At 47.1% G+C, this 25,693-nt stretch overlaps 1 protein-coding gene across 4 annotated transcripts in view; it reads right to left on the bottom strand.

Moving 5' to 3' along the window:
• LOC140484560 (uncharacterized) overlaps positions 1-19,850 on the bottom strand; it is a 59,346-nt gene extending 39,496 nt beyond the window's left edge. Inside the window, exons 1-4 of one of the 4 annotated variants that reach the window (XM_072582936.1) lie at positions 19,679-19,782; positions 10,532-11,310; positions 5,005-5,171; positions 134-191 (exon numbers count right to left, since the gene is read on the bottom strand). In XM_072582936.1, the coding sequence (XP_072439037.1) occupies positions 134-191; positions 5,005-5,093 (147 nt within the window). In that variant the 5' untranslated portion in view covers positions 5,094-5,171; positions 10,532-11,310; positions 19,679-19,782. Of the gene's footprint in view, positions 1-133; positions 192-5,004; positions 5,172-10,531; positions 11,311-19,678 lie in introns of all 4 variants that reach the window. The other 3 variants (XM_072582937.1, XM_072582935.1, XM_072582938.1) reach the window with 3 other exon arrangements.
• Between the last annotated feature and the right edge of the window lie 5,843 nt (positions 19,851-25,693).

Genomic DNA, 25,693 nt, shown 5'->3' with positions numbered 1-25,693 from the left:
GGATCAGACCATTTCAGTAATCTTCCACATGATATGGTAAATATCAGTGATAAATATTGGTGATCCAATCATTCTCAACATAAAAGGTCACTTTTACCACAGGCTAGTATACTGAGTGAATAACAGTGCATACCTGTGCAGCATCCAACCACGTCATGTTTGGTTTGTCACTTACATCAGCTGTTGGTTCACTATTGGGGACAAATAGAAAAATATACCATTTTTTCAGTACATTGTCATTCAGTAAAATGAGCCATGCGCTGAAAACGATGATAACCTATCATCAAGTATAAAAATGAATGGCAAGGAGCAAATAGCAGACAATTGTTCAGCGCTTCCCAAACTATTTCCCAATTCAACCACATTTTATCACTTGAAAATTAATGTGACCTAGGTGCCAACAAAAACAACAGCAATAAAACAATATTCATTACATTATTCCAGAGTATGTGCTGCCATTCAAGATAGCTGTCGAGTCATCTGCACACGCTCGGTTTCATGCAAAATCGTCGACAACCACCATAACATTGACAAGAATCTTGATTCAACCAGAATGCCACTGTGCCACAGTGTGCCACTGTGCATGCACATCAATGCAGCACGGCATCAGCAATTTTAAAATTCCCAACATCATTTGGGAGTTCCTAAACTAGCACAAAAATGCAACCCAAAAGTTTCAGGCCTTCATTCCATCACTGGTAATGTCTGCTTTCAGATGCTGGGGAGCAGTTTACTCATTCCAGCCCTCCCAGTGACTCCGTGAACATATGGGCAGCTCCTTCTTGGTGACAGAATCTGCAGCTCAGTCACTTGGCTTAGTGCTTCAATGGTCTTTTACTGTTAGGGTGTATATTGCTCCACCTAGCGGCACATTCTCTCAAATACACAAACACAACCAGAAAATTATGAAAATTATCAAATACTAACATAAAGATCTATGTTTTCAAAATACTTTGTAAAATATTATTGTTTTATTAAGTTGTTTGTGAAGCCTACTCAGTGAAGGTCCTCACATTCCACCCCTCCACCCCACACACAAAGGGTGGAACAGACAAACATGGGGAAGATGAAACTTAATGCAGAGATGTAGAATGTGATTCATGAAGAACAAGGAGAGAAAATGAGAGATAGAAAATTAAAGTAGGTGAAACTGCAGAGTGGATAAATGACCACAAATCATTAAAGGCACAGGGCAGGCTGAGAAAGGAGTTAATAAACTTAATATGGGATCCTTGATTTGTAAGTAGGCAATACGGTAAATTGTAATGAGGGAATAAGAACCTTACAAATTAATACAGACAGGTTAGGAGAGTAGGTCAACATGTGCCAGATAGAGCTTAATGTGGATAAGTGTAAGGTCATGTATTTTGGTCAAAAAAATGGGAAGGCAACCTATTATCTTATTGGGGAGAGGCTTCAGGGTGCTCTGCTGCAGAGGGATCTGATGTCCTCATTCATGAGTCACAGAAAACAAGCATGCTGGCACAGCAGATAATAAAGAAATCAAATGGAATGTTGGTTTTTATAGCTAAAGGAATAAAATATAAAGGTAAAGAAGTATTGTTGCAACTATACAAGGTATTGGTGCAACCCGTACCGAGAGTATTGTGCACAGTTTTGGTCCTGTCATTTGAGGAAAGATGCAGTGGCATTGGAGGCTCACTAGTTCAAAGAGTTTGTCGTATGAAGAGAGGATTGAACAGTTTAGGCCTATACTCTTTGGAATTTGGAAGAATGAGGGAGATCAAATTGAGGTATTCAAAATGATAAAAGGTATCCATGAAATTGATGTTTTCTAGGATAAGGGGTAGCAAAGTTAAAACACAGATGAGGAGAAATTATTCCTCCCAAAGGTTGTGAATCTGTGGAATTCATTACCCCAAGTGCAGTGGATGCTGGGACAGAGGGTAAATTTAAGGTGTTAGACAGATTTTTAACAGGTAATGGGTTGAACACTTATGGGGAGAAGGCAGGAAAATGGGGGCGAGGAGCATATCAACCATGATCAAATGGCAGAGCAGACTTGATGGGCCAAATGGCCTAATTCTGCTCCTATACCTTATGAATTTATGAACTTATAAGTAAGAGTATTGAATGCCTAAAGTAGCAATCACAGGATTTAAAGAGAACTTTCACAGCCCCACAGGACAAGCAAGAATTTTACACAGCTAATGTTGTTGCATGGTCATGGTAAAAGGTACAGGGAGAAGAAGGGAGTACTAAATGAGTCACTTTTACACAGTGTATTGGCAGAAACAGGACAGGCCGAATGGCCTCTTTCTATGCTGTAACCATTCTATAATTCTACCGAGCATTCAACAAATAGAAGTTCTAAAGTTAACCTAGTCAGCTAATTATGAATCAACTAAGGACTAAATGGGTAGAATTTTCTGCCTGAAAGGATTTAATATCCTAAAAGGAAATGTCACAAGTTTTAATGCAATATGAAGAAACAAAAAAACCATGTCTATTGCATGTTAGGTCAGTTGTTCAAACAGCAATGAAGCCAAATGCAGTAAGCTGAGAGAGGAATGTAGAGGAAAATATGTCAGTCAAAGGAAAAATGGGAATACAACGGCAATCAATATATTTTATATATATAAACTAATACATAGGAAATAGTATGTAAATAGGAAGCAATTTGAAACCGACCAAGTTGGGTGAGCCCCTAAACGAATATTTCGGGTCAGTACTTACTGTGGGGAAGGACACAAAAGCTCGGGAACTCAGGAAAATAAATAGTGATATCTTGAGAACAGTTCACATTACAGAAGAGGACATGTTGGAGGTCTTAAAACACAAAGATAGACAAATCTCCATGACCTAATCAAGTGCATCCCAGGACAATATGGAAAGCTAGGGAAGAAATTGTGGACCCTAGCAGAGATATCTGCATCACTGATAGCCATGGGTGAGGTATCGGAAGACTGGAGAGTCACTGATGTTTAAGAAAGGGTGGCTAATGTTTATTATTTAATAATGAGTGCAAGGAAAAGCCAGGGACCTACAGACTGGTGAGCCTGACATCCATGGAGGGTAAGTTGTTGGAGGTGATTCTGAGAGACAGGATCTCCATGCATTTGGAAAGGCAAGGACTGATTAGGGATAGTCAGCATAGCCTTGTGGGTAGGAAATTGTGTGTCACAACTGATTTGAGTTTTTGAAGAGATGGCCAAGAAAGTAGATAAAAGCAGTGCAGTACATGTTGTCAACATGGACTTTAGCAAGGCCATCGACAAGGTTCCTCATGGGACACTGATTAGTAAGGTTCAATCAAATGGGATCAAGGCAGAGCTAGCCAATTGGATACAAAATTGGCTTGATGGTCAGACACAGAGGGTGGTAGTACAGGGTTGTTGTTCAAACTGGAGGTCTGTGACAGGGACCATGCCGCAAGGATTGGTGCTGGGTCCACTGTTGTTTGTCATTTATATAAACGATTTGGATGAAAATATAGCAGGCATGGTTAGTAAGTTTGCCTATGATACCAAAGTTAATGGTGTAGTGGACAATGAAGAAGGTAATCTTAGAGTATAACAGGATATTGATTAACTGGGCCAGTGAGCCAAGGAATGGCAGATAGTGTTTAATTTAGATAAATGCGAGGTGTTGCATTTTGGTAAGACAAACCAGGGTAGGACTTACACTGTTAAACATGGGGTCTGAGGAGTATTATCAAACAGAGAGACCTATGAATACAGGTACATAGTTTCTTGAAAGTGGCATCACAGGTAGACAGAGCTGAGAAGACATTTGGCACGCTTGCCTTCTTCAGTCAGCACATTTGAGTACTGGAGTTGGGACATCAAATAAGGCCACATTTGGAGTACTGCATACATTTCTAGCGCCCTGCTATAGAATATATGTTGTTATACTGGAAAGGATGCAAAAAAGATTGACAAGGATGTTACTCAGTAACAAGGGTTTGAATTATAAAGAGGGGCTGGACAGGCTGGGACTTTTTTCCCTAGAGTGTAAGAAACTGAGCAGTGACCTTATAGAGGTTTATAAAATCATGACAGGCACAGATAAGCCAAAGTCTTTTCTCCAGGATAGGGGAGTCCAAAGCTAGAGGCATAGGTTTAAGGTGAGAGGGGTAAGACTTAAAAGGGACGACTCTTTTTTTACAAAAGGTGGTGTGTGTATGGAACAAGCTGCCAGAAGAAGTGGTAAAGGCAAGTACAATTACAACATTTAAAAGACATTTAGACAGGTACCTGGATAGGAAAGGTTTAGAGAGAAATGGGCCAAATACAAGCAAGTGGGGCTAGTTCAGTTTAGGAAACCTGATTAGCATGGAAAAGTTGGGCTGAAGGGTCTGTTTCCATGCTGTGTGAATCTATGACCAAAAGGCAGTTAATCTGCTGGAAATTACATTAAATCTTGATGAACAAGAAATCAACGATTTCAGGCCCCCAGACTCTCTAGATAGCAATTTTCTGTCCTCAATATTTGCCTTCAGGTTTTCAAATCCCTGTTTTCATCTTTTATTCTTCAATTCTAGAGGGGAGCTAATGTCTAAAAGATCCTGTGACCTAAGGAGCACTTGGGAACATTGTAAATGAATAAATTTGCAGGATATCCCAAAATGCTTTATAGTGAAGGAGGAATTTTGGAGTTGTGACATTGTTGTAATGTAGGTGTATGTGGCACTCAATTTGCATACAACAAGCTTTCACAAACATCAACATGAAGAACCAACAGATCATCTGGGTCACCAATACAGATTCAAGGGTAAATATTGATCAAGACCCAAAAATAAAAGGAGAGAACAGAAGGTGACTGAGAAGCACAAGAAATTCCACCACAACATTATCCTCATCCAAATTATTTAAACTAATTAGCATTTTATCACCCAAGTGCACCTTAAACCTATGCCTCTAGCTTTGGACTCCCCTATCCTGGAGAAAAGACTTTGGCTTATCTGTGCCTGTCATGATTTTATAAACCTCTATAAGGTCACTGCTCCCTACATTGCAGGATTGAACTCACAGCAAAATTTACCTTTCCAGTGCTTCGCTGGTTCCAGATAAAATCGTCACATTATCCAGTGCCGGGAAAAGAGAATAAGTCCCCTGTCCATCATGGTCCATTTCAGCTTCAAAATTGGACAGAGAATTCAAGGTGTCAATAGGAGATAGTGATGTCTCCGGAGAGTGATTGCTTGTGGACTAATTAGAGTAAAAACACACATAGCAACAATTAATTCAAAAATCATTCACATTCCAAGGCTTCACTAAAAGCTAATGTTCTGATCAACGTCTGATCATGACAGTGTCACTAACCATAAGGTGAAATACTTCCTATCAATAACCAGCAAAAGATTCAGCTGCCTACAATCCCAAACTGTTTTATTTTAAGCTTTTCTGTGAAAATGAATGAAAGGCAAGAGTTTAACTTCAGGATTTCAGAGTAGTGTAATGACAGCCATACATGATTTCCACTCAACAAATTTTACATAGAGTTTGATTGAGTCTACAGGCCACAAACAAAGCAGTCAGTCCAATCGGTCTACGTTGACATTCATGCACCATGAGATTCCTCCCACTGTACTTCACTCTCAACTTTATCAATATGTCCTTCCACTCCTGATTTTGTCATATGGCATTCTCCTGCTTTCTTCAATGCTAATCCCAAGTGTTTGAAGGTAACTATGGGCTCGGATACATGATTCAGTTTTACCAGGTATTACCGTGGTTTGAAGCTGCCTTCTGCACGATGGCTGTTCAGGACTCATTCTTCTTTTACCACGTGCCAGTAGGCATATTGGAAATATTTACAAATTGATAATCAACCTGTTTGGCCATTGGAGGGTGGCACTGCTGCCTCACAGTGCCAGGGACCCAGGTTTGATTCCTGCCTCCGGGTGACTGTCTGTGTGGAGTTTGCACATTCTCCCCATGTCTGCGTGGGTTTCCTCCGGGTGCTCCGTTTTCCTCCCACAGTCCAAAGGTTAGGTGAATTGGCCATACTAAATTGCCCATAGTGTAGATTAATAATCAGGGGTAAACGTAGGGGAATGGAATGGGTCTGGGTGGATTACTCTTCAGAGGGCCAGTGTGGATTTGTTGGGCCAAAAGGCCTATTTCCACACTGTAGGGAATCTAGTTCTAATCTTATAAATACACCTTCCATGGCCATGAAGTCGATCTGGAGCGGGACTTAAACCAAGAGTTGAGAGTCAGGGCACTGCACCTAATTTTGCTTCACCAATATTGAAGAAGTAATATGAAAGCTAAATCTATTAAAGACTGAAATTGAGATTGGAGCTTATGGCATTTCAAGAGATCCAGATAGAGGACAAATATGAATCCCAGTGTTAAGTGGTGATTTTTTTTTTGGAATCTGGAATGTTACTCACTGATATGTTTTGAAAGTTCAGCCTGGGAATAGGTGCCATTGAGCAAAATGATCATGTTGAAAGGTTTAGAACACCCTCAACTTGTGCATCTATGCAGCCACTCACCAAGTGCACAACACTGGGTGAGGAATGTTTAACAGGAAACATTCTCAGATATTCAGTAATCGTGAGAAAAGGTCAGAGTCACAGAGATGTACAGCATGGAAACAGACCCTTCGGTCCAACCCGTCTATGCCGACCAGATATCCCAATCCAATCTAGCCCCACCTGCCAACCCAGCCCATATCTCTCCAAACCCTTCCTATTCATATACCCATCCAAATGCCTCTTAAATGTTTAAGTTGTACCAGTCTCCACCACTTCCTCTGGCAGCTCATTCCATACACGTACCACCCTCTGCGTGAAAAAGTTGCCCCATAGGTCTCTTTTATATCTTTCCCCTCTCACTCTAAACCTATGCCCTCTAGTTCTGGTCTCCCACTCCAGGGAAAAGATCTTGCCTATTGATGGAAAATTTCCAATCATGCTCAACAGGATAACAACCCCAGTCCAATATGTCCTTATTTTGTGCCAGTGACCTTAATGATTCAGCTGCAGGAAATCCTGGATGGTCAGACAGGACCTCATTGTTCTTGTAACAGCACTAACCCTTTGGGTCAGTTCAATGGTCATTGTAGCAAAGAAGAAAAAGTCAATTATGCACCTCCAGAGATCCTAAAGACTCAACCAAAACTGTGAAGTGGAGCATTCTGTTCTGCCGACTATTTCAGCTACAGACCCACACAGTGCTAACATTTTCATGGTTCTCCATGTCTACAATGGGATACTGGCAAGTTCATCTCTGACAACCACCTCATATCTACTCACATTCCACACCTCTTGGGAGAGGTACTGTCAGAAATTTGCCTCATTTGTGATCAGCTCAACATCAGAGTTTTCGACTGAAATATATATGAACCATGGAAGAGCTATAGGGGTTAAAAGTCATGAAGAGATGGGTTTAAAACAGATAGGTTTGGAAAGACATTTGAAGGAGCAACTCAAGACCTTAACACCTAGAAACTCCTCATTACCGATGCAACAAATGCAGTGTGATGCTGCACATGGACTACGGTAAGAGGTAAGAACATAGGAACAAGAGGCAGCCATTTAGTGCCGACAGCCTGTTCCAGCTTTCAATGAGATTATTGTTGATCTATGACTTACCTCTAGAGGCTCACTTTTGCTTTTTATTATATAACACCTCAGGATACCAAAAAAACCTAACAATCTCAGATTTAAATTTAGCAATTTATCTGCCAATCACAATTTGTGGAAGAGAGTTCCAATGTTCCATTTTGTGAAGTCAATCTATAATACAATGCATCTTAATCTAGACTTGATGCAGAATGAGCTAATCACCTTCGCATTAAGAGCACAATGTTAGCAGAAATGCAATATCACAGAGTTTTTACTGATGTGATCCCTTCAATACACTTAAAGCCCAAAGTGACAGCTGGGATGTTGTTGATACTAAAATGGATCTTTACCAAACAAAGTGAGTGAGTGTAATTGAGAGCTGAGAGTGAGAGTGCCAGAGAGACTTGAGAGTGTGAAAGAGGATGGGTATGTGGGTGAGGGAGTGTTCAGAGTCTGTGACAGCCTCTACTGACTCAGGACATCAATCACACTTAAATAGTAGTTTGCAAAGTGTTGGTCCAGTCCTCTAAGTCAGGAACCATTACTGCAGTCTGGAATTGTGACTCACACTGAGGTAAGGGCTTGAGCTGACCTTTGAGAGATGTGTAGCCATGGCCTGCTCATCATGTGTGCTTTCAACAGTAATTTCACTGCAGCTACTGTTACAGTATTCTGGGAAAGCTGAAAAAAAATGTGGACTATTGGACATCTGAGTGTCAATCAATAGTTCACAATTAACTTCTGAACAATTTGCAATTGTAATTGCCCCAGCAACCAAGACACTAGAAATTAAACATCACCTCACAAGTCCATTATACCTATCTGATAATGCAGTCAAATCATCAAACAATTCCTCCCAAAATACAAGGAGCCTTATCAATCAATTGCAAGGTTGATTAGTTTGATGCAACGCATTAAGCGAGGTTGTATATACAAGCCCTGCATAGAGAAATGACTTGTAAGGCTTGTGAGACATAATACATTTGTAGCAAGTATTGGCTCTCCAGGAACTCGAACTTTGGAGTCTGAGGTTTGAATACTGCAACATACTAGGGAGGGGAAGAGTTACTTGAATGGTCTGTTTCAGGAGGTTATGTACTTCAAAATTTGGCTAGTTGTCAGGGACACGAGGGTGTGACTACAAGTGAGACAGGGAGCAGGATCATGAATTTAGCATTGGAGGAGCCACCGCTTTTAACCTTGTTCTGAGCGCTCAGGAGAGATTATTAAAGTTTCCAGAACAGGTAATATAACAGAGAGTGTAGAAAGGTCAGGAATCTACTTCAGACACAGCAGATAATGGGGACAACTCTGAGAAGTGTGTTCTAATGGCATCAGGAATGGCAATGCTGCACAAAAGGCTCCTCCAAGCAAGAAAGGCAGGTTACTTCAGGGGTCGAAGTTTGGTGTCAAAACCATGGGAATGACCCTCCATAGATAAAAGGCATGAAGTCAGGTGCCATGACATTAAAAAGTTCAAATAGGAGAGGCAGTCCCGAAGAAGCATGTGGACCACGTGAAAGTTACAACCTTGCAAAGTGGGCTAAAGCAAAACATACCCAGCCCCTCAGAACATTCAGCAAGTCTGTCAGAACGCATGGGTTCTTCCCCTCCATTCAGAGTTGAAGAAATCTCTGAGAAGATGGATGTGACAGACGTCGCATCCTCGATGCCATTACCCCCCGAAGAAGAGTTTCGGCCGAGACACACTGTTTGCAAGAGGTGGGCCAAAGTCCGACACACATCACCCATATCCAAGACACAGTCAGAGGAACCAGGCCTGGTACAAAATTGGTAAGAAGCTACAGGAAAATGAATAAGCCCACATTGTAGAACTTAGGGGTAGGGTTTTAGTGATTGAAACGTGGTCAGCCAGATGGATCTCATAGAATATGAGTTCCCTGATTGGGGCTGTTAACCTGATCCAATCAGGGAGTCTTGGCTGATAGATATAAACAGTAGAGCACTGTTTGATCACACAGCATTGCCCTTTAATGTGAAGGGCACTGCTTGTCACTGACCACTCGAGTGTTTTCCTATCTTCTTGGTGGTGGAAATTGAATAAAGATTCGTGCACCTTGTGTTTCTCACTTAAAAAAACAAATAAACAGCAGTGTTTCACTGTGTCTCACACCTGCACACACACAACATGGGTGCTGGGGGAAAAAATAAACACTACCGCAGTTGGGCGGTAGAATGGGGGTAAAAGAAAAAAAAGAGAAAAGAAAGAAAAAAAATAAAACGAGTGTCAGGGATTCTGTTCACTCTAAAAAAAAGATAAAAAAATAAACAGTAGAGTACTGTTTGATCACACAGCATTGCCTTTTGATGTGAAGGGCTGTGCTTGTCACTGGCCACTCGGGTGTTTTTCCTATCTTCCTGGTGGTGGAAATTGAATAAAGATTTGTGCACCTTGTGTCTCTCACTGTGTCTCACACCTGCACACACACACACCATGGGTGCTGGGGAAAAATAAGCACTGCCGCAGTTAGGTGGTAGTGTGGGGGGGTTTAAAAAAAATAAACAGTAGAGTACTGTTTGATCACACAGCATTGCCCTTTGATGTGAAGGGCATCCCTTGTTACTGGCCACTCGGGTGTTTCCTTTCTTCCTGGTGGTAGAAACTGAATAAAGGTTCGTGCACCTTGTGTCTTTCACTGTGTCTCACACCTACACACACAACATGGGTGCAGGGGAAAAAAATAAGCACTACCGCAATTAGGCAGTAGTGTGGGGGTTAAAAAAAAACAGGAGTGTAAAAAAAAACAAAAAAAGAAAAAGAAATAAACAGTAGAGTCAGGGGTTCTGCTCATTCTAGGAACTGGTTCTGTGATAGTTGGGTCAGTATCATGTACTAGGCATGTGTAAATAAAGGGTGTCTAGATGACAGGAAGGGTGTCTAGATGATGTGAAGCAGATGCCTTTGTGAAGTATTGCACAAGGCGTGGAATCTGTATGGGTAAGTCGAGGATCACAAAAGTAAAAATGGACCTGATGGGACTGAATGTAGGTTTGCTTGCTGAGCTGGAAGGTTCACGTTCAGACATTTCATCACCATACTAGGTAATATCTTCAGTGAGCCTCTGGATGAAGCATTGCTGATGATTCCTGCATTCGATTTATATGATGTCATTGCCTGTGGTGATGACATTTCCTGTTCTTTTTCGCAGAGGGTGGTAAATCGAGTCCAAGTCAATATGCTTGGTGTTAGAGTTCTGGTTAGAATGCCATGCTTCTAGGAGTTCTGTTGTCTCTGTTTGACTTATCCTAGGATGGATGTATTGTCCCAGTAGAAGAGGTGTCCTTCCTCATCTGTATGTAAGGATACAAATGAGAGAGGGTCATGTCGTTTTGTGGCTAGTTGATGTTCATGTATCCTGGCGGCTAGTGTTCTGCCTGTTGGTCCAATATAATGTTTGTAACAGTCCTTGCACAGTATTTTGTAAATGACATTAGATTTGCTTGCTGTCTGTATAGGATCTTTCAAGTTCATTAGCTGCTGTTTTGGTATGTTGGTGGGTTTGTGAACAACCATGATGCCAAGAAGTCTGAGTAGTCTGGCAGTCATTTCTGGCACAAATCTTCTCAATACTCGCGAGGACCTGATGGGAGTTATGTAAAAGCTCCCTTGCAGTAGTCAGGATGTGAAGCAGAAAATAAATCAGGAAATAAAAAGCACTGGAAAAGTGTTCCTCTGGGAACAGGCAATTCTGGATTTGGTGATGTGTAATGTGGCAGACTTGATTACGGAACTGTAGATGAAGGAACCCCTAGGAGGCAATGACACAATATATATGAAGTTAAAAATCACACAACACCAGGTTATAGTCCAACAGGTTTAACTGGAAGCACACTAGCTTTCGGAGCGACGCTCCTTCATCAGGTGATTGTGAATCATAATATATATGAATTTACCCTGCAGTTTGAGGGGGAGAAGCTGGAACCATATGCAACAATATTACAATTGAGTAAAGGTAGCTACAAAAACATGAGGGAGGAATTGGCCAGAGTTGGTTCGAAGGGGAACAGCAATGGCAGAAATTTCTAGGGTAATTCCGGAGGCACGACAGAAACTCATCCCAAGGAAGAAGAAACATACTAAGGGGAAGATAAGACAACCATTGCTGACAAGGGAAATCAGAGACAGCATAAAACCAAAAGAAAAAGCTACTAATGTGTGAAGACTGGTCGGAAGCCAGAGCGTTAAAAACCAGCATAGGATAACTAAAAAGCAATAATGCAGGGGAAGAGATTAAGTACACGGACCAGCTCATTAGAAACATCAGATGCTAGGAATGTATAAAATATAAGAAAGAAACAGAGGACATTGGACCACTGGAAAATGAGATTGGAGAAGTAGTTAATAGGGAACAAAGAAACGACAGAGGAACTGAATAGGTACTTTACCTCAGTCTTCACGGTGGAAAACACTATTTGCACACCACAATTCCAAGCGAGTAGGGGCAGTGGGGAGTGATGTGACCATCACACAGGAGGTGCTGGGGAAGCTGAAAGGTCTGCAGTTGGATAAATCACCCAGTCCGGATGGACCACAGCCCAGGGTTCTGAAGAAGCTAGCCAAGGAGATGGCGACAGGAGCAAGTGAGGACTGCAGATGCTGGAGATCAGAGCTGAAAATGTGTTGCTGGAACAGTGCAGCAGGTCAGGCAGCATCCTAGGAACAGGAGAATCGATGTTTTGGGCATGAGCCCTTCTTCAGGAATGGGCCTGAAGAAGGGCATGAAGAAGGGCTCATGCCCGAAACGTCGATTCTCCTGCTCCTTGGATGCTGCCTGACCTGCTGCACTGTTCCAGCAACACATTTTCAGAAGGAGATGGCGACAGTCTTTCAGGAATCGCTGGGGTACGGAGGGTCCCAGAGGACTAGAAAATAGCTAATGTAACAGCCCTGTTTAAGAAAGAAGGAGGGCAAAAGATACTTACAGTCCATTTGGCCTGACCTCAGTTGTTGGTAAGATCTTAAGAGTCCATTATTAAGGATGAAAATACTTGAAAGTGAATGGTAAAACAGAGCTGACTCAACACAACTTCATCAAGGGGAGGCCATGACCGGTAAATCTGTTAGAATTCTTTGAGGTGGTAATGAATACCATATATACTCAAGTAAATGTCGACTCCTGTTTTTGGCCAATATATCTGGAACTTTCCATATATCGCGTATCAAAGTCGACCCCAGTCCTTCACAGATAACCGATCAACATTTATGAGTTAAGATATTATCCTGTACAATGATGGGTAAGACTGTCTGAGAGTCAAATATCTGGTAACTTTTTGAATGAGAAACTAAAACAACAGCAGATGAGAGAAAATGGAGGGAAATGGAAGAAATTGGCGGGAACGTTTAAGACACATCAGGTCAGAGTCAGGTGTGTGCAGCTCAGTTCCCCTGTAACACTCATGGAATACAGTCATATACCTAGTTGAGATCAATTGGGCTTCTGCTAATGATACAGTATTTTGGACGAAGAGCCAACTACATAAATTTAACCTTAAAAATAGTCTAAAAAATTTGACTTTTAAAAGAGTATGTACAGTAATTTAGACAAAGCAGTGTCAATGGACATTATCAATTTGGATGTTCAAAAGGCCCATGATAAAGTGCCTCACAGGAGGCTGCTAAACAAGAGCCCATAATGTTAGGGGGAAGATACTGGCATGGATAGAGGATTGGCTGACTGGCAGAAGGCAGAAAGTGGGGATAATGGGGTATTTTTCAAGTTGGCAGCCAGTGACCAGTGGAGTTCCACAGGAGTCAGTGTTGGGACCACAACAATTCAAGTTATACATGAACAATATGGAAGAAGGAACTAAGGGCATTGTTCCAAAATTTGCAGGTAACACAAAGATAGGTGGTGGGACAGATGGCGGGGAGGCTGCAGACAGACTTGGACAGACTAGGAGAATGGGAAAATAAGTGGCAAATGGAATACCATGTGGGACAGCGTGAGGTTATGCACTATGATGAAAAGAATACAGGCATAGACTATTTTCTAAATGTGGAAAGACTTCAGAAATCTGAAGCATAAAGGGACTTAGCAGTCCTAGTTCAGGATTCTCTTAAGGTTAACGTGCAGCTTCAGTTGGCACTTAGGAAGGCAAATGCAATGTTAGCATTCATTTCAAGAAGGCTAGAATACAAGAGCAAGGATGAATTGCTGAGGGTGTACAAGGCTCTGCTCAGATCACATTTGTCATATTGGGAGCAGGCTTGGCCTGTAACTAAGGAAAGCTGTGATTTTGGAGGGGGTCCAAAGGAAGTTCACAAGAATGAAGAGCTCGACATATTAGGAGTAGTTGAGGACCCTGGGTCTGTACTCGATGGGAGTTTAGAAAGGTAATGTGGGATGTTGGAGAATACAAAGAGGCTTGAATAGAGTGGAGATGGAGAAGATGTTTCCACTAGTAGGAGAGACCAGGACCCAAGGGCAGACCCTCAGAGTGAAGGTACGATATTTTAGTACTGAGACGAGAAGGAATTTCTTCAGCCAGAGGGTGGTGAATCTGTGGAACTCATAAGTACATAAAGACTGTAGAAGTCAAGTCAGTGAGTGTCTTTAAGACAAAGTTAGACATGTTGTGATTACTAAGTGGATCAAGGGTTGCGGGGAGAAGTCAGGAGAATGGGGCTGAAAAATATATCAGTCATATCGAATGGCAGTGCAGACAGAATGGGACAAACAGCCTGATTCTGTACCTATGTCTTATGTATTTATGGTCTACAGACTTGGGAATAGTGAGAACTGCAAATGCTGGAAAGTCAGAGTCGATAAAGTGTGGAGCTGAAAAAAGTACAGCAGGTCAGGCAGCATCAGATGAGCAAGGGAATCGACATTCCATCAGGACTAGAGAGGGGGAAGGGATTGGGGCTGGGGTAAAGGTAGGTGGGATGGCAATAGGTGGACGCAGGTAGAAGGTGATTGTGATTGGTCAGCAGAGAGATGGCAAGGAAGATGGATTGATAAGGTTGGGTCAAGGGGGCGTGGTGAACAGGGAGGACTGGACTTGGGATAAGGTGGGAGGTGGGGAGATTTGAAAGTTGGTGAATTCTACTTTAAGGTCATTTGGTGTAGGCTCCCGAGGCAGAAAATGAGGTGTTCTTCCTCCAATTCACATGTGGCCTTACTTTGACAGTGGAGGCGGCACAGGATAGACATGTCGTCAGGGGAGTGGAAGGGGGAGTTGAAATGGGTGGCAACCGGAAGATGGTGTTGATCAGACCTTACAGACCATAGATGTTCCCTGAACCGGTTCCCAAGTTTGCACTCGGTCTCTCTGATGTAGACGAGACCACATCGGGAGCAACGGAAGCAATAAATCAGGTTAGAGGAAATGCACTTGAATCTGTGCTGGACTTGGAATGATTCTTTGGAGCCTTGGTCAGAGATAAGGGGGGAGATGTGGGCACAGGTTTTGTACCTCATGCGGCTGCAGGCAAAGGTGCCAGGAGTGGAGGAGAGGTTGATGGGGAGTGTGGACCTAACAGGCAGTCGCAGACAGAACACTTCCTGCAGAGGGTGCACAGGATGGGAAAGGAAATATCATTTTGGTGGTGGGGTCAGACTGTCGGGGTGGAACAGCAGAGCATGATGGTTTAGAGATTAGTGAGGTGGAATGTGAATACCAGGGGGATTGGAGTTTTGTTGTGATCGGGGAGGGGGTTTTTGAGGGCAAACGTGTGGGAAATGGAGGAGATGCAGTTGAGGGCATTGTTGATCATGGAGAGGGGAAATTAATGGCTTTGAAGTAGGAGGACATCTGAGATGTCCCAGAGTAGAAACACTATCCTGGGAGGATGGGATTGCATTTTTGCAAGAGGGGATGTGGCAGGAGGTGTAGTCGAGGTAGTTTTGTGGGAGTCGGTGGATTTGAAATCGATGCTGGTGTTGAGTCAGTTGCTGGAGATAGAGATGAAGAGGTCCAGAAGGGGGAGGAGGTATCAGGGATGGTCTTGGTGAATTTGAGGTCAGGGTAGAATGTGTGAGTCATGTAGATGTACTATTTGAGCTTTCAGTGGGAGCACACAGCAGCGTACCTCCCTCCCCTTTCTGGATCTCTCCGTCTCCGGCAACCAACTCAGCACTGACATCTATTTCAAACCCACCCGACTCTCATAGTTACCTTGACTACATCTCCTCCCACACTACCTCTTGCAAAATTTCATAGATTTTAGAGAATCCCCACAGTGTGGAAGCAGGCTCTTCAGCCCTGCAAATCCACACCAACCCTCCGAAGAGTATCCCATCCAAACCCACTCCCCATTACTCCACATTTTACCTCTAACCTACACATCCCTGAACACTATGGTCAATTAAGCATAGCCAATTCACCTAACCTGCACATCTTTGGACTGTGGGAGGAAACGGGAACACCTGAGGAAACCATGGGAGAATGTGCAAACTCCACACAGACAGTTGCCCGAGGCTGGAATCGAATCCGGGTCCCTGGCGCTGTGAGGCTGCAGTGCTAACCACTGAGCCACCAAAATGCGATCCCATACTCCCAATTCCTCCTCCTCCACCTTATCTGCTCCCAAGAGGAGCGTTTCCACTCCAGGTCATCCCAGATGTCCTCCTATTTCAAGGCTTGCAATTTCCTCTTCCCGTGATGAAGAATGCCCTCAACCGCATCTCCTCCACTTCCCACACCTCTGCCCTCAAACCCCTACTCTCCCAATTACAAGGATACAGTCCCCCGGTCATCACATTTCATCCCATTAATCTCCTAATCCAGCGTATCATCCTCTGACACTTCCGCCACCTGCAGTCTGACCCCATCACCAAAATGATATTTCCCTCCCCACCTTTATCTGCTTTCTGCAGGAACCATTCTCTCTGGGACTCCCTCCTTAGGTCCACATTCCCCACCAACCTCTCCTCCACATCTGGCATCTTTCCCTGTAGCCGCATGAGGTACAAAACCTGTGCCCACACCTCCCCCCTTATCTCTGACCAAGGCTCCAAAGAATCATTCCAAGTCCAGCACAGATTCACGTGCATTTCCTCTAACCTGATTTATTGCATCTGTTGCTCGCGATGTGGTCTCGTCTACATTGGAGTGACCCAGCACAAACTCGGAGACCGGTTCAGGGAACATCTATAGTCTATACGCTCAAATCAATCCCATCTCCCGGTTGCCAGCCATTTCAACTTCCCCTCCTACCCCCCTTGATGTGGTCCATCCTGGGCCTTCTCCACCGCCAAAACAAGGCCACACACAAACTGGAGGAAGAAGACCTCATCTTCAGTCTCGGGAGTTTCCAACCATATGACCTCAACATAGAATTCACCAACTTTCCAATCTCCCCACCTCCCATCTCATTCCAAGGCCAGCCTTCCCTCTCTACCCTGCCCCCTTGACCAGAATAACCTGTCCATCTTCCTTCCCATCCTTCCCACTGACCAATCACAATCACCTCCTACCTGCAACCACCTATCGCTATCCCACCTACCTTTACCCCAGCCCCACTGCCCTCATTTATTTCTCAGACCCATTCCCCTTTACAGTTCTGATGAAAGGTCCCGACCTAAAACGTCGACTCCTGTGCTCCTCTGATGCTCTTTGACCTGCTGCATTTTTTCCAGCTCCACACTTTACCGACTCTGGTCTATAGTCTTCCAACACCCAGAATAGTCCTCTACCCTCTATATTCCATCGATAAATAACTGGTAAACTAGACTGCATGAAATATCCACAGTATTACTACAACCAGTTCATTAATAAACCATGGTGCTACAGAGCAGGTGAACCTTCTATGCCAGACGAACAACGTGGAATGCTGAAACATGTGGAGATATAATGGGTCAGGAAACATCAGGATTGTGTTCATGAGCCCACATCTGAGATTGTGAACTTTACTGAAATGCAGTTCCCAACTCCCACATTCTTAAAATTAAGCAACAACAGCTAAGACAGCAGGAAGCCTCTGTCTCAAAGGATGGAGAATTTCTTCCTGCACTCGTTGCTTGCGATTATGTGCTGAGACAGCACTCAGTCCTGGCCCCTGCAGCTGCTGTTTAACTGGGATTGTTATGAACCACAGCTATTCAACAACATAAAACAACAAACTGCAAATACTGGAAAAATGATACTAAAATTGCTGGCAAAACTCAGCAAGTCCGACAACTGAGTTTTTTCTCCACAGAACCTCACGTTTCAAAACACTGGACTCGAAACGTTAACTCTGTTTACTGTCCATTGATAAGGCCAGACCTGCAAAGTTTCGCCAACAATTTCTGTTTTTGTTACAGGTATTCAACATTCACGCACTATATAAAACAGGCAGTGACTTTGTCATTGTTGCTGGAATAGTGAGAAACGTTGCAGTTCCCAGAGAGTTAACATTACTAGTTAGCTCCCTGTGCTAATTATCACTTGGGATGTATAATGGGACGGTCAAAACTGACTGACTATTTAAAAGTATCTGAGCTACAGGGGTACAAGCATAGCTGACTCAGGCAGGTAAAGCGGCTGGGGTCAGAACTGAGCTTGCACAAGCCATGATGATTCTTAAGTTAAACGTCCAATACTGAAGAGTACTTGGGTGCAGTGCTGACACCATACAAAAGAGTGCTTCTCTATACCTGGTGCCTTTGGTTGGAGGAAGGAGTAGTTGCATCTCTGTATTCTGTGCACAGGGACACTATGTCGGTCCATCCTCAATGCCCACTGGGGGAGAGGGGTGCAGTTGTGCCTTCAGTGCCCAGGAAAGGGAGTAGCTTTGCCCTCATTTGTCCAGGATTGGGAGTGTTGCAGCTCTCTTCTCAGTGCCCAGGGAGGGGTGCAGGTCTGCCCTCAGTGCCCAGGATGAGGGTGTGAAGAGGTGTGCATTTCTCCCTCGGTGCCTAGGGAGAGAGGTGCAGCTCTGTCCTCAATGCCCAGCGAGGACAAGGTTCAACTCTGCCCTCATGTGTGAGGAAGGGGGTGCAGTTCTACTCTCAGTGCTCAGCAAAGAAGAGGGTGTAACTGTGTTCAGTGTGCAGTGAGTAGGATAGGTGCAGCTCAGCCTTCACTGCTGGGAAGGGGATGGGGACAAAGTGCGCACAAAGTGGGGAAGGGTACAGCTCTGCCCTCAGTACTCAGGTAGAGGAGTGCAGCTCTGCCCGCAGTGCCTGGGGGAAGGGAGGGCAGCTTTGCCCGCAGTGCCTGGGAGAGGGGAGGGCAGCTCTACCCGCAGTGCTCAGGGGAGGGGAATGCAGCTCTGCCTTCACTGCCTAGGGGTGGGGAGTGCAGCTCTGCGCTCACTGCCCGGGGGAGGAGAGTGCAGCTCTTCCCGCAGTGCCCAGGGGAGGGGAATGCAGCTCTGCCTTCACTCCCCGGGGGAGGGGATTGCAGCTCTGCCCGCAGTGCCCAGGGAATGGAATGCAGCTCTACCTTCACTCCCCAGGAGAGGGGAGTGCAGCTCTGCCTGCAGTGCCCAGGGGGAGGGCAGCTTTGCCCGCAGTGCCTGGGAGAGGGGAGGGCAGCTTTGCCCGCAGTGCCTGGGAGAGGGGAGGGCAGCTCTGCCGCAGTGCTCAGGGGAGGGGAATGCAGCTCTGCCTTCACTGTCTGGGGGAGGGGAGTGCAGCTCTGCCCGCAGTGCCCAGGGGAGAGGAATGCATCTCTGCCCTCAGTGCCTGGGGGAGAGGAGTGCAGCTCTGCCCGCAGTGCTCAGGGAGGGGAGTGCATCTCTGCCCTCAGTGCCTGGGGGAGAGGAGTGCAGCTCTGCCCGCAGTGCTCAGGGAGGGGAGTGCAGCTCTGCCCTCAGTGCCTGGGGGAGAGGAGTGCAGCTCTGCCCTCAGTGCCTGGGGGAGGGGAGTGCAGCTCATCCCGCAGTGCTCAGGGAGGGGAGTGCAGCTCATCCCGCAGTGCTCAGGGAGGGGAGTGCAGCTCTGCCCTCAGTGCTCAGGGAGGGGAGTGCAGCTCTGCCCGCAGTGCCCGGGGGGAGGGGAGTGCAGCTCTGCCCGCAGTGCCCGGGGGGAGGGGAGTGCAGCTCTGCCCTCAGTGCCCAATGTGAGGGGATGAGGTACTGCTCTGCCCTCAGGAAGAGGGGATCAGTGCCCAAACGTCGGCTCGATCGGTTCTCAAACCCTCGAGTCCCCGGCGGGAAAGGGAGGCCTGAGGCCTCGGCGGGAAACTTACCACCGGCAGCAGGATCGGGGGTTTGTGCCCGTGCCGGAGCTGCTCCTTCCCGTGGATCATCGGCGACTTGTGGAGGATCTCCCCTTCCGTCTCCAGAGTGTGGGACTCCATAATGGAGCGGAGCTGTCCGGCCCGGGGGCAACTGCTCGGACCTTCTCGGGGCCGCTCGGGGGATGGGGGCGGGACTCGGGGAGACTCGGGGCCGCTCGGGGGATGGGGGCGGGACTCGGGGCCGCTCGGGGGATGGGGGCGGGACTCGGGGCCGCTCGGGGGATGGGGGCGGGACTCGGGGAGACTCGGGGCCGCTCGGGGGATGGGGGCGGGACTCGGGGCCGCTCGGGGGATGGGGGCGGGACTCGGGGAGACTCGGGGCCGCTCGGGGGATGGGGGCGGGACTCGGGGCCGCTCGGGGGATGGGGGCGGGACTCGGGGCCGCTCGGGGGATGGGGGCGGGACTCGGGGAGACTCGGGGCCGCTCGGGGGATGGGGGCGGGACTCGGGGAGACTCGGGGCCGCTCGGAGAGATTCGTAACCACCCGGTGAGGCTCGGGAGGAATCGGCACCGCACGGGGTCGCCCGGGGGAGATTCGGGGGGTGTGTCGGTCCCACTCAGGGGGACATGGAGCGATTGAGCGTCGCTCGGGGAGACTCGAGTAATTCCGGGGTCCCTCAGGTTCACTTCCCGCCATTGGAATCCTGAATGAAAATCCTGGAACCCCAAGCTCAATGAATGTCACTTACATCGCGTTTTTAATGTAGTACAGCATTTCACAGGAATGTTATAAAACAGTGTTAGGTACTGAGCCACCAAAGGAGATATGAGGTCAGGTGATCCAAGTCTTGGGTCAAAGAGGTTATCAAGGGGGGGGACAGTGAGGTTGAGAAGTTTCATGAGGGAATTCCAGAACTTGGGCTGTGGGCAACTGGTCACAAAGTATCAACACATTAAAATGGGAGACGTTTAGGAGTCTGGAGCTGAAGGGAGTTCACTGAAGCTGGAGGGTGGTGGGATTAGAGGAGGTGGGAAGTGAATAACAAGGACAAGAATTCTAAGATTGATGCATGGCTAATACAGGAGTAATGACTTCAGTCTTCCCAATGTTGGAAGACATTTATGCTTCTCTAATATTGAATGTCATATATTCGATTTCATAACTTAGTGACAATGTCGGAGTCAAAAGGGATGGTGGCCAGGTAGAGCAAGGTGTCATTGGTGTATGGAGATGTTGCATCTTCTGTCCATGCCAACGTGTGGGCAAGAAATAGGTGGGGTCAGTGATACGTCCTCTGCGGAAATCGAAGTTAACAGTAAAATGGTGGAAGAGATGATAAAATGGTCACTCCTGGGAGCTTTTTCCTTTTCGAAGGACTCAAGGGCCTTGGTCAGCTTATCCAGAGTTAGTGGGTGGTCCAGCCTCTCCACAGCACAGGTTTGTTTTTTTTATATTTCAAAAATGTACTTTATTCATAAAATAATTTGGTGGTCTGTACAGTTGGTCATGCTATACATATGTAAACATTTACATACAGAGATGAGAATTTATCATTTATAAATACAGGTCTGTACGTTTATCAATCATGTGTCCATATATTTAGCTGAGGCATCAGCAGAGCCCAAATGACTACATGGGCCTGCTGTTGTTCTTAGGCAGGCAGATGTTACAGGGTGGTCTTTCCCCACCGCACCTTGGCGGCAGCTGCCAAAGGCTTCAGCGCGTCCCTCAACACATAGTCCTGGACCTTGGAATGTGCCAGTCTGCAACACTCAGTCGGGGTCAACTCCTTCAGCTGGAAGATCAACAGGTTTCAGACTGCCCAGAGAGCGTCCTTCACCAAGTTGATAATCCTCCAGGCGCAGTTGATGTTCATCTTGGTGTGCGTCCCAGGGAAAAGACCATAGAGCACGGAGTCCCGCGTCACGGCGCAGCTCAGGATGAACCTCGACAAACACCACTGTATTCCTCTCCAGATGTCTTCTGCATAGGCACATTACAGAAGGAGGTTTGTGATAGTCTCATTCCCCCCACAGCCGCTTCGAGGGCAGCATGCGGTGCGGCTGAGAGTCCGGGCGTGCATAAAGGATCTCACAGGCAGAGTCCTTCTCACCACCAGCCAAGCCACGTCTTGGTGCTTGTTGGAAAGTTCTGGCGATGAGGCATTCTACCAAATTCTCAGGGAACCGGTCGATAGGATCTGGCCTCTCCTTTTCCCAAAGGGTCTCAAGGACACTACATGCTGACCACTTCCTGATGGACTTGTGGTCAAAGGTGTTTTTCTTCATAAACTTCTCCACGAAAGACAGCTGATACGGAACGGTCCAACTACTCGGAGCGTTCCGTGGCAGTGATGCCAGGCCCATCCTTCGCAACACCAGGGACAGGTAGAACCTCAGTACGTTGGTGTTTGCGTACCGGGGATCCACGCACAGCTTGATGCAGCCACACACAAAGGTGGCCATCAGGGTGAGGTTGGCATTGTGTGTATTTTTTCCGCTAGTGCCCAGATCTTTGTACAGCGAGTCCCTTCGGACCCGGACCATCTTTGACTTCCATATAAACTGGAACATGGCCCGGGTGACTGCAGCAGCAGAGGTTCTGGGAATAGGCCAGACCTGTGCCACGTACAACAGCAATGACAGTGCCTCACACCTGATGACCATGTTTTTTCCCGTGATGGAGAGCGACCGTAGCTTCCATCTGCCCAGTTTCTGCCTCACTTTGCTGATACGCTCCTCCCAAGACTTGTCGCACACCCCAGCCCCACCCCCCCGAACCAAATACCCAGCACCTTCAGGTTGTCGGTCCTGATGGTGAAGGTGATCGCGGTTTGGTTGGCTCAGTTCCCGAAGAGCATGGCCTCACTCTTGCCTCGGTTTACCTTGGCCCCCGAGGCCCGTTCGAACTGGTCACATATGCACATGAGTCTGCGCACGGACAGCGGATCCGAGCAGAAAACGGCGATGTCATCCATGTACAGGGAGGCCTTAACCTGCAGGGCCCCGCTGCCAGGAATAGTCACCTCAGGCTCGCATCCTTCCTAATGGACTTGGCAAATGGTTCTATGCAGCACACAAACAAGGCAAGAGAGAGAGGGCAGCCCTGCCTGACTCCAGATCTGAGTGGGAAGCTATCTGATTCCCACCCATTGATTGAGACTGCACTGACAATGTAAGAGTGAACGGTTGGCCATCCTGCAGCAGCTCCAACTGTTGCTGGCTACGTCCAGGCCAGTCATTCTGGCTGGAGACTTCAACTGTATCACTGATGCAGATGGACGATCCGGCGGGGGGGACAGTAAACCGGACGCTACGTCCAGAGCCCTGATGGACATGATAAAAAATGCCAAGCTGCAAGATGTCTTCAGCACCCCTGCAGACGGAGCGCAGTGTAGATACACCTGGTCACGGGCAGACGGGTCTATCCGCTCAAGGATAGATGACCTGTTTGTGTCCCGAACGCTCTCGGTCAGATCCACCGACGTCAAGCCGGTGTTCTTCTCTGACCACTGCCTCCTGTTGGCCGACTGTCACCTACAGGACAAGCAGCGGGCTGGTAAGGGAACGTGGAAGCTGAACACAGAGCTGTTGACCCCGGGAAACATTGAGGAGCTCAAGAGGGACTACGCAGGTTGGAGATCCGTGAAGCCCCTCTTTGAGTCCCCAGTAGACTGGTGGGAAACAGTAAAAGGGAACATCAAGAGGTTCTTCATCCTCAAAGGTGTTCATGAGGCGAGAGAGAGGTGGGGAAAACTGTCCCAGCTCCAGGAAAGTATGCAGAACCTGCTTCTGCTGCAGACAATGGGGGTCGATGTCACGGAGGACCTCAAGGAGGTGAAGGGCCAGCAAGCCTCGCTCTTTGCCTCGGAGGCCTCCAAGATAATCTTCCGGTCCAGGGTCCGCTCGGTGGAGCAGGACGAGACGTGCTCGCGTTTCTTCTTCCAGAAGGTGCACAAAGAGAGCTCCGTGCTCAGCAGCCTGAAGGAAGAAGATGGCTCGATAACGTCATGAGGATCAGTACGTCCTTCTATGCCAGTCTGTATGACGTGAAGCCAACCGACAGCGTGGCCTCCCAGTCGTTCCTGTTCTCTATCATGGAGGTCTTAGACGACAGAACATGGGAGAGGCTGGACCAGCCGCTATCTCTGGACGAGCTGACCTAGGCCCTCGAGTCCTTCGAAAAGAATAAAACTCCCGGAATTGACGGCTTACCGGTTGAGCTCTATTCCGCTCTGTGAGACTTGATTGGCCAGGACCTGCTGGAGGTTTTTGTCAGTATGCTTCGGGCAGGTACCATGCGTGAATCCATGAGGAAAGGCATCATCACCCTCAACTACAAGTGGAAGGGGGAGAGGGAGGAAATTAGAAACTGGAGACCAATCTCACTGTTGAATGCAGATTACAAACTTCTGTCAAAGGTAATCGCCAACCAGGTCAGGTCACGGAGGACCTCAAGGAGGTGAAGGGCCAGCAAGCCTCGCTCTTTGCCTCGGAGGCCTCCAGGATAATCTTCCGGTCCAGGGTCCGCTCGGTGGAGCAGGACGAGACATGCTCACGTTTCTTCTTCCAGAAGGTGCACAAAGAGAGCTCCGTGCTCAGCAGCCTGAAGAAAGAAGATGGCTCGGTAACGTCATCTCAGGCTGACGTCATGAGGATCAGCAAATCCTTCTATGCCAGCCTGTATGACTCGAAGCCAACCGACAGCGCAGCCTCCCAGTCGTTCCTGTCCTCTATCACGGAGGTCCTAGATGACGGAACACGAGAGAGGCTGGACCAGCCGCTATCTCTGGATGAGCTGACCAAGGCCCTCAAGTCCTTCGAAAAGAATAAAACTCCCGGAAGCGACGGCTTACCAGTCGAGATTTATTCCGCTCTTTGGGACTTGATCGGCCAGGACCTGCTGGAGGTGTATGTCAGTATGCTTCGGGCAGGTACCATGAGTGAATCCATGAGGAAAGGCATCATCACCCTCATCTACAAGCGGAAGGGGGAGAGGGAGGAAATTAGAAATTGGAGACCGATCTCACTGTTAAATGCAGACTACAAAATCTTGTCAAAGGTCATCACCAACCGGGTCAGGTCTGCTCTGGGATTGGTGATCCACCCGGACCAATCCTGTGCTGTACCGGGCAGGAAGATCTCTGAGAGTCTTGCACTTCTCAGGGATACGATCGCCTACGTGCAGGACAGGGGTGTGGACACCTGCCTCATTAGCCTGGACCAGGAGAAAGCCTTTGACAGGATATCGCATACATATATGAGGGATGTCCTCTCCAAAATGGGCTTTGGGGAGGGAATCGGAAATTGGATCAGACTGCTCTACACCAACATCGTCAGTGCAGTCTCAATCAATGGGTGGGAATCAGATAGCTTCCCTGTAAGATCTGGTGTCAGGCAGGGATGCCCCCTCTCACCCGCCTTGTTTGTGTGTTGCATAGAGCCATTTGCCGAATCCATCAGGAAGGATGCGAGCCTGAGAGGGGTGACTATTCCTGGCAGCGGGGGCCTACAGGTTAAGGCCTCCCTGTACTTGGATGACGTCGCCGTTTTCTGCTCGGATCCGCTGTCCGTGCGCAGACTCATGTGCATATGTGACCAGTTCGAACGGGCCTCGGGGGCCAAGGTAAACCGACGCAAGAGCGAGGCCATGCTCTTCGGGAACTGGGCCGACCAATCTTCTATCCCCTTCACCGTCAGGACTGACCACCTGAAGGTGCTGGGTATTTGGTTCGGGGGGGCTGGGGCGTGCGCCAAGACCTGGGCGGAGCGGATCAGGAAGATGAGACAGAAACTAGGCAGATGGGGACAACGGTCGCTCTCCATCGTGGGAAAAAACCTGGTCATCAGGTGTGAGGTACTTTCGATATTGCTATATGTGGCACAGGTCTGGCCTATCCCCAGGACCTGTGCCGCCGCAGTCACACGGGCCATCTTCCAATTCACTTGGAGATCAAAGATGGACCGGGTCCGAAGAGACACAATGTACAAAGACCGGTGCAATGGGGGAAAAAACATGCCCA

The sequence above is a fragment of the Chiloscyllium punctatum genome, chromosome 13 (assembly GCF_047496795.1).
Source record: "Chiloscyllium punctatum isolate Juve2018m chromosome 13, sChiPun1.3, whole genome shotgun sequence".
Taxonomy (NCBI): domain Eukaryota; kingdom Metazoa; phylum Chordata; class Chondrichthyes; order Orectolobiformes; family Hemiscylliidae; genus Chiloscyllium; species Chiloscyllium punctatum.
This window is presented reverse-complemented; position numbering and strand designations above follow the sequence as displayed.